This window comes from Muscardinus avellanarius (genome assembly GCF_963383645.1).
Source record: "Muscardinus avellanarius genome assembly, chromosome: 1".
Classification (NCBI taxonomy): domain Eukaryota; kingdom Metazoa; phylum Chordata; class Mammalia; order Rodentia; family Gliridae; genus Muscardinus; species Muscardinus avellanarius.
Genome location: NC_137786.1, coordinates 34,635,477 through 34,645,100, shown reverse-complemented (window position 1 = coordinate 34,645,100; position 9,624 = coordinate 34,635,477). Strand labels below are relative to the sequence as shown.

The 9,624-nt window shown below is 42.1% G+C and overlaps 1 protein-coding gene across 2 annotated transcripts in view; it reads left to right on the top strand.

Annotated features, from left to right (window-relative positions):
• Nucleotides 1-404: 404 nt before the first annotated feature.
• FYB1 (FYN binding protein 1) overlaps nucleotides 405-9,624 on the top strand; it is a gene marked incomplete at its 3' end in the record, with an annotated part of 107,822 nt that continues 98,602 nt past the window's right edge. For both annotated transcript variants that reach the window (XM_080705231.1, XM_080705230.1), the window contains exon 1: nucleotides 405-1,551. In XM_080705231.1, the coding sequence (XP_080561357.1) occupies nucleotides 426-1,551 (1,126 nt within the window). In that variant the 5' untranslated portion in view covers nucleotides 405-425. The remainder of the gene's footprint in view (nucleotides 1,552-9,624) is intronic.

Sequence of the window (9,624 nt, the reverse complement as noted above, 5' to 3'; positions counted from 1 at the left end):
GTCCAACAAGAGTCTCAGCTGTAAAATAGGAAAGAATTCGTTTGTTAGTCACTTCCATATTTTTTAAAATGAAGAAAAAATAGGCAAAAAATATCGAGTCAGGGGAAATCCAACTAGAACAGTGAGAAGAAAGAATAAAGTTCTAAATTTAGCAAAAAATGAGCAAGTCACTCTAAGGTGACCAAAAAAAAAAAATGTTTATGCACAACAGTAGCCCTCCCCTTTTCAAGAAACTCACAATTCATTTTGCCATAGAGGAACTTAAATGTTACAATATCTTGTTAACCAATCGGCAGCGCTGCTGGCCTCAAACCAGGAAGCCCTTTATAGTATAGTATGTTAAACAGCGCAAGCGAGGCTTCTGGCTGTCAGCTAGTTTTTGTTCTTTCTGCTTGTAGGATGGCAAAGCCAATGTGAAGTCCCTCATGGCGAAGTTTAACACGGGCATCAACCCAACTGAGGAGGTCTCGCTCAACAGCCGGCCTTTCAGAGTCCCAGGGCAAAACTCACCTTCAGGAATACAGGCAAGAAAGAACTTGTTCAACAACCAAGACCATGCCGGCCCTCTCACAGGACCCAGCAACGCGTCTAAGTTTGGGACCCCAAAGCCACCTTTGGCAGTGAAACCCACTTTTGAGGAAAAGCCTGAAAAAGAGCCCAAACCTCCATTTTTAAAGCCTACCGGAGTGAGCCAAAGATTTGGAACACCTGTCAACTCGGCCACCAGAGAGCCTGAGGTGAAAGTGGGCTTCCTGAAACCGGTGGGCCCCAAGCCCATCAACTTGCCCAAAGAAGATTCCAAACCTGTGTTTCCCCGGCCTCCCGGGAATAAGCCAACACTTCACAGCGTGAACCAAGACCATGACTCAAAGACCCCAGGCCCGAAGCCGGGGCCAGCCCCAGAAAATGAACAAAGGCAAGCATTCCCAAAGCTGGCTGGGGCTAAAAGCAAGTTTATGTCAGCGTCACCAGATCATGACCCCAAGCCCGTCTTCCCCAAACCCACCTTTGGCCAGAAGCCATCCCTGGGTACCCAAGACTCCTGTGAAGACGACAGCCCCGCGAAGAGTGTGTCCGCACAGAGAGGACCCGCAACAGTGCTAGGAGCCAAGTCCAGGGGCGGCCCTTTAAAACCAGCAAGAGGAGCCCCCGAAAATCAAGGCCAGGGAGGTGATATGTCTAGCTCCCCGTTTCCTGGAGTGGTTCTGAAACCTGCTGCCAGCCGAGGAACCCCGGGCTTTCCCAGAAATAGTGAAGAAAAAAAAGAAGAAACAAAGATAGATGCCAGTAAGAACATCTTCCCGAGCAAGGCGACCCAGGAAGAAACAGCCTCCGGGACTCCCCCGGCGAGGTTCCCCAAGACACCTTCCAAGCTGACAGCGGGGGGACCCTGGGCCCAAGGTCAAGAGAAGGAGAAGGGAGACAAGAACTCCACAGCTCCAAAGCAGAAGCCCTTGCCTCCCCTGTCTGTCTTGGGTCCACCTCCGCAAAAGCCCAGCAGACCCCCACACGTGGACCTGACGAAATTCCAAAAGGCTGCTTCTGCCCACAGTGAGTGGTTTTTTTTCTATTGCTAATCAGTAGGGTCTGTTCCACAGCAGAGCGTGGTGTAACTTCCCAGGAGGGAAACTCGTAACATGGAATGATTCTAGAACTGGGACTCGTGTATAGATGTGATGGTTGGCTTTGGCATGTTTTGTTTGTACTTGAGACAGTAGGAAGCCAGAGTTCTACGTGGGCATTCTGTGAGATGATGCCGTGGTGAGCTGGGGGAGAGGGGGAGGAAATAACATCCATGTCATCAATTAGAGGTTTTGCTTAATGATAACCATTGCCTTGACTTCCTTAGTTGGCTTTTATTTCTGTTGCAAGATACTGGGGTATATTCTCCCGGCCACCAAGGAGCTACCCCCATAAGTGAGCAAACTTCTAAGTCAGTACTTCTCAGACAGATGCAATTTTGACAACCAGGGGCAAATTGGCAATGTCTGGAGGTGACCTTAGATTGATGTTTTGAAGGATGCTGCTAGCATCTCTCCGGCAGAGGCCAAGCATGCTCTTAAACGTCTTACCATGCATAAGACAGCCCCTCACTGCACAGAACTACCCAGGCCAAATGTGAGTGGTGCGGAGATTGAGAAACCCTCTTCAAGATCATTTCAAATATCTCCATCATTCATCATGCTTCCTAACATTTGGTGAAGCGACAAACAGTACTCTTAAGAGATGGTACTGTGTGTTTCACATTTTAGATGTTTCTTTTTCTTTTTCTTTCTCCTATAAGTTTTCTGGTTCATAAAGTAGTATGTAGCTAGAAAAGTAAGCCAGACAAACGGGTGCATTATTCTCTTTCCGGGTCAGCAGTTGAATTTTCTAACCAGAGTCGTCACTGCAGTATTGTGGCACGTGGTATAATGTGTAGAATGCCAAGTGAGTTGGTAAAGCTTTGTGACCCTGTTTCATGATGAGAGAAGCTTACTCATGACTGAGATGATCGATATTTTTGGCAAATGTTGTGCAACTACTGGTTATTACAAGGTGAGGGAAGAAAGATGATCACAAGGGACATTATCGCTATCAGGCATATACGTTCCTCCTCATAAAATTAAGGCGCATCGGAGGCAGCTCTAGACCTCACAGCTGTCTTTCACTTGGGCACTGTGGAAGCATGTTCAGTGGGTCATCTTACTGAGGGTAGCATATTCCTTGTTGATAACAGATTATTGATCAAGTCCTCCATTAAGAAGGCAAGCCTGGGCCTCTGGTCCCTTTCAGAGCTGAGCATGGTGGTGGGTTCCTGTGTTCCTAGCACTTGGGAGGCTAAGGCAAGAGGATTGCAGGTTCCTTCAAAGCCAGCCTCAGCAACTTAGTGAGCCCCACTTTCAAAGTAAAAAATAAAAATGAATAAATAAGGCTGGATTTGTAGCTCAGAAGGTAAAATGCTCCTGGGTTCAATCCCCAGTACCAAAAAGAAAAAAAGAAGAAAAAAAAAAAAAGGAAAGTTTGGAAAGACTCAATGATTATCTGTCTTCTGTAAGATTCCACTTTGTTACGGTGTAACATGGTGTCTCCTCCTCATCTGTCACTGTATTCTCACACTTATTCATAACTTGCAGCTGTCATTTTTGTGAGAACCTCTAAACAGTCTCTTTATTTTCCTCCATAGCACAGATTAAAAAAAAATGGATAACATAACCCCACAACTTATGGCTGTGAATTCATGCCAGAAAAGATGGTTAAGCTAAGCAAAGATCTCCAGGGGTCTTCTCCCAAGCCCTCTGTCTTCGTTTCCACTCCTCTTCCAGATTCGCATGGTGTCGCTTCCAGCACCATGCTGTTGGATGTGTTTCCACAAATGCTGGGGAAGCTCCTGACTGCAGGCCTGACCAAGTCCGCACCAGTGGCTCTCTGTGCAACAGATCACTGTCAGACCAGACAGACTGCCAAAGAGGCAGACTTGTTCTTATCCTCTTTCTCTCCCCTTCGAAGCCCTTTTCCTGCCCTGCCCTGCCCTGCCCTGCCCTGCCCTCCCTCCCTGCCACCCCTTTCCCCAGACATGGTCTCTGTTCTAGATTTCCCCGATGAGGTCACCTCTCTACTCCTGACTGTATCAGCTACACTGTACTCCAAAATGCAGCCAGTTCCCTCTTCCACTCTCTTCCACAAATCAAAACTTAATCCTTCTTAATGTAAATGAACCTCAACTTAGTATCTGGCTAAAGCACACTGATTCATAACTTCAAATTCTGAGACAGGTGTGGTGATACATGCCTGTAATCCCAGTATTTGAGAGGCTGAGACACAAGGATTGTAGGCTCAAGGCCAGCCTCAGCAATTCCTCAGCAACTTAACTGAGACCCTGTTTCAAAATAAAAATAATAAGCCGGGTGTGGTGGCACATGCTTGTAATCCCAGCACTTGGGAGGCTGAGAAAGGAGGATCGCACAAGTTCGAAGCCAGCCTCAGCGACTTAGTGAGGCTCTCAGCAACTTAGTGAGACCCTGTTTCCAAACAAAATATAAAATAGGTCTTGGAGTATAGCCCAGAGATAGAAGCCCCTGGGTTCCATTCCTGGTACCATAAAAAATAAATAAAATAAAAATAAAATAAAAATAAAAATAATAAAAAGGGCCGACGGCATAGCTCAGAGATAGAATGCCCTTGGATTCAATCAGTACCAAAAAGAAAAAGAAAAAAGAAAAAAAGATTCATAATAATGCCTTTTAAAAGTATTCACTGTTTTAAAAAAGCATTTAACACTTTTGAAGTTATTTTTTGTTTTTGTTTTTATGTTTTAGAAATTCACCCTGATTCAAAAAGCAGCAAATATATCATAGTATACGGTGAAAGAAAAGTCACCTGAGTCCTTGCAAGACAGAGTTTCTTTTACGCTTACACAAGTAAATAGAAACGCAGGTGCAATCCTCTGCAGTGCACGCAAGGAGCAGCACATCCTAAGCAGTGCACTGTTGCTTTTGTGTGGGCATGTGGCGGTGCTGCTGGCAAGTGAATCTACCAATCACATACACACCAGGCCCTCTTGCTTTATTTAAGAAAATAATAGTCTGTATTTCTTTTCACCTATTCTAAATCCTTTAGATCGTTTTGCATTATTAAAATAACTGTATATTCTTTAGAGCTGCAAATATTCTGATAAATGAGTTACTAGCCTACTTGATTTAATGACATACTTTTCTAAATATTTTCTGTTAGAAACAAAATACAAGCCGGGCGTGGTAGCGCATGCTTGTAATCCCAGAGCTTGAGAGGCTGAGACAGGAGGATGGCGTAGGTTCGAAGCCAGCCTCAGCTACTGAGTGAGACTCTCGGCAACTTAGTGAGACCCTGTTTTCAAATAAAGTAAAAAAAAAAAAAAATAGGTCTGGGAGTATAGCCGGGAGGTAGAAAAGCCCCTGGGTTCCACCCCCAGTAACACACACACACACACACACACACACACACACACACACACACACAGAAACAAAATGCAGAAAACAAACTTGTGCGTGTGTGCCATAAAGCACAGGTTTATTTTGTAAATGCAGAGAATGTTTTTGATAGTCAGGCCTGCTTGGCTCCTGATCCTGCTACTGATATTTTTTAAATTACAGAAATGGTAGGTAATTTACTACTCCACGCAGGAAGATAAAAATAAATGAGTATAAGAAAGTATAAGTTCATGTCATATAACAGCTAGATAGCAAGATGAATGGCAAAGAATTAAATTTCTCGTGCATCAAAAAAATCCAACTATTATTTGTCGTCTTAGAGTATATAAGTGGCAAATTATTAAATATATAGGTATATAAATATGTCTTATATTGCATTATAGTGTTTAGGTGAGAAAGATATTTTAAGAATCAGATATGCATAATTATCTTCCTCATTTCATGAGCGGGGGCTGAGGACAGGCGGTGTGATTTTGGATAAGTCACACCTCTGAGATAAAAAGCCAGCTCTTCAGATTCCTGGCTGCACACTTTATCCACATACTATCCTACCTCTGTATAATGTGTGGAACTGCATGCTTATACTGGTGTGTACATATATTATTTATTTCTATTGAATATATACTTATATCTTTATGAATACACACATATAATTTTAACTTTATCAAAGTCCTCTCCAAGTTATCTTTTCAACACTTACAATGTTATCCATAAGGTAGAACAGTCAATAAATTCATTTTAAACCAAGGTACACACTGTCTAGGCTATTAATTTTTATTTTTGCGATACTAGGGATGGAACCCAGGGGCATTCTCTCTCTGAGCTATACCCACAGCCCTATTTTTTATTCTTTATTTTGAAACAGGGTCTTACTGAGTTGTAAAGGGCCTCACTAAGTAGCTGAGGCTGTCCACGAACCACGATCCTCCTGTCTCAGCCTCCCGAATGCTGGGATTACAAGCGTGAGCCACCATGCATGGCTTGCTACTAATTTTTGAAGTATTAATAGTACAGGGACTAATATTAGGGTCATTTGGCGTATGATATAGACTTTAGAGTTAGTAGACCTAGGTTTTAAGTACCCTTCATTTATTTATTAGCTATATGACCTTAAACAAGTTTATCTCTTCCAGTCTAAGTTTTCTTCATTCAAAAGAAGTTAAGATAATATCACCTATTTCTCAGGCAGATTATAAGCATTAAGTAAGATTATGTGTAAAGCACTATTATGTTTATAGCATCTGGATATAGTAATAGCAAATGAATGAACACTGCCTATAATTTTATTATTTTTATTAGCATTAAAATTGTATTACCAGCCTTATCGTGTTTTGATAATTTCATATTATAAAGATTATTCTGGGACTCGGAAACTGCATTTTATGTACTTCTGTTTGTGATCGTTAAATTTGTCAGTGATTAAAGTCAAATTAAGATGAAGCATTCATTAATCATTGCGGGAAGACAGATTGTCACCGTAAGTCCCTGGAACATCTTCCCTCAGGTGCTCTCTTCCCAGCAAAGAGGTGGTGCAGAGCAGTAGGTGATATCCAGGTGGTACCAGGTAACAGTCGCCCCCAGATCGTGCCCCTCCTCCTGACTGAGGCCACAGGAAGGCATCTGATTCAGCCAGAATGGGAGAGCGAAAGCAAAGCCAGAATCGATGGCCATTACCCCAGGTCTGGTACCATCAAGGGCAGTTTTTCAAGGTCACTGTTTCCAGAGAGCATTTGCCTTCCAATTACCTGTCAGTTTGAAAAGGAAAAAAATTTGCCCAATTTGTTATGGATCATGATCAGGCACGGCTGCTTAAATTGGCAGCTTCCAGGGAAAAAATGCATGGGCACATACCCTAAAATTTTGCCAGGTTGGAGATTTTAATTCCATCCTGACAAATGCATGCCCTAAACACACCTGGCTAGACATGAATTTTCATATCACAGTGCTTTGAGATAAATTATTTACTGCATGGTATAACTAGAAAACATATTCATTTGCTTGCAAAGAGATGGGAAAGAGAGATTACATGCTTTAGAAAACATGAAAATCTATTGCCAAATGTTTTTAATCTATTTTTAATCCACTAAGATTTAATAGATATCAATTAGAGCAAAAAATGCTAGTAAATTTTGAGACTTTACTCAAAGATCATTTTGTTGTTATTAGAAATATACTACTGTTCAAATTAAGCTTTATCTAATCACTCTATAGGCTTCCAAAACTCTATTTTCATGGTTTTCCACCTCATTTCTTTTTTTCTAGTTTCATACTCAATTTCTTAAACCTTTGCCCTAAATCTTGTACCTTCCATCTTTTATCATCTTTGTCTAGTATATTAACTATTACACATATTTTAAATGTGCTGAGGATTTGTCATCTATTAGGTACACTTTGCCCTGTTTGTTTCTCTCAGTCCATTAAATGGAATGCTATGAAGAAACCAAAGCTCAGCGAGGCTCTGTAACGTGCCAGACTAGAGCATAACTCTGGGCCAGCGCCGACCCTCATGAAGCTCAGATTCCACAGCCCGCCCTTACTGCGTCCCTCGCTCTCTGCTGGGCAGCATCTCCTGAAACACAGGGTGTCGTGAAATCATACATGAAGCAGAAATGATGCCTAAAGAATCCTCACTCCTCTCTTCTCCTTTCTCTGGCTTTTGTTTGAAATATTCCTTCTTTTTGTCTAATTACAAATACCACCCGACATTTCATTATGACAGAGGACAGTCTCCTTACTATTTATTCTCTCATTTGGAGCATAGAAATAATATAATACTTTGTTAATTTCTTAGATTTGTCCTCCCACAAAAGTCTATTTAGTCAGAACTGGGTTGTTCCCAGAGCTTTTAGTATTAAATTCTAATACTCTCTTGCCAGGTGTGATGGTGCTCGCCTGTAATCCCAGTACCTGGGAGGCTGAGACAGGAGGATTGCTGCTTTGAGGCCAGTCTCAGAAACTTAGAAAGACCCTGTTTCAAAATAAAAAATAGACAGAACTGAGGACATAATTCAGAGGCAAAATACCCTTGGGTTCAATACCCAGTACCAAGCATCCTCATCACCATCATCATCTCTATAGTTTAGTACTACTTTAACAAACTGAGTAGCCCCAGCTTCTAGAGCTGTACTCAACTGATGGAGCTTTGGCACAAAATGAATCTTATCTTGTATCCGTCTTGCAGATCTATTAAGCTTACTCACTTGGTAAGTATAAGCATGACCATAACATCTTGTTTTCTGAACATGAAGCTAACAACATTTTTCTAAGAGCCAATTAAAATTATAAAAACTTTTTTTTACCAAAAACATTAAAAATATCAAAATGTTCTCTGAAATAACCTTTCTCTGGCACCTTTCCAGACCAGTCATCACAGGACTTCTTCCAAAGCACTGAATAAGGCTCCCACAGCAAAGTGTGAGTCCTTTAGAACCCCAGGCCCCACTGTTGGTTTGTGTGTAGGAGTCAGTAAAAATCTGCTGGGAAATATTCAATTCAACCCTGATTGTAGTCTTGTTCTTACTGGAGAGAAACCAAGATTCATTTTTCCATATGCTAACTGTAAAAACGAGCACTTTAACAGTTAAAGGCCAGGGCCCCAGAGGTCATTAACAAAACGCCCATGGCAAGGCGTGGCCCCTCTTTAACTTTCTTTTTTGGGGGATGGTACTGAAGATTGAACCCAGGGGCATCCTAGCTTCAAGCTATACCCCCGGCCCTGTTTGTTTGTTTATTCATTTGTTTGTTTAAAACAGGGTCTTGCTAAATTGCTGAGGCCAACCTTGGACTCTGTGGTCCACCTGTCCTAACTTCCCAAGTACTAGGATTACTGGCATGTATCACCGCACCCTCTTCTAAGCTCTTTTTGATATCAGATTGCTGTCAGCTAGACTAAAATGACACATAAAGATGAAAAGAAAGCCAGATATGGTGGTTGCACAACTGTGATCTTGGTACTTGGGAAGCTGAGACAGGAGGATCACAGGTTTAAGACCAGCCACAATATTGTACCAAGACCCTCAATAACCAAACAAGTTTCTGGTTTTTTTTTTTGTTTTTTTTTTTAAAAAAGCAAAAAATCAAAAGGGCTGGGGGTGTAGCTTGGAAACTCAGGGGGAATAAAAGGGAGAGGAGGGTAACTAGGTGTAATGGCACATTCCTATAATCCCAGGACTGGGGAGGCTAAAACAGCAGGCTTGCAGGTTGAGGCCAGCCTCAGCAACTTAGCAAGACCTTCAGCAATTTAGTGAGACTCTGTCTCAAATAAAATGGGCTTGGGGTTTAGCTTGGAGATAGAATTTCCCTAGGTTCAATTTCTATTACTTCCCACTAAAAAATAATGACCTTGAGCTGAGGTAAGGGGTTCAGCTCAGGGTACGGTACTTGCCCAGCATGCATGAGGCCCTGAGTTCAATCCCTAGCACCAAAAGAAAAAAGAAAAAAACAATAAGAGTGAAGAAAGTGGAGGAGGAAAAGGAGGAGGAGGAGGAGGAGGAGGAGGAAAAAAACTCGAGCTATTTTTTCTCAAGTACTTTGTTTCTGGGAGCAGGTAGGGTCTTCCTTTGCAGACTGCAAAGCTGTCTTCTTTCTCCTCTCCTGTATTCTCCTTTCATATGCAGTCTCTTAACATGGCCTTAATACACATGTATGTATTGAGTATTGTTTTACATCAGCGTGT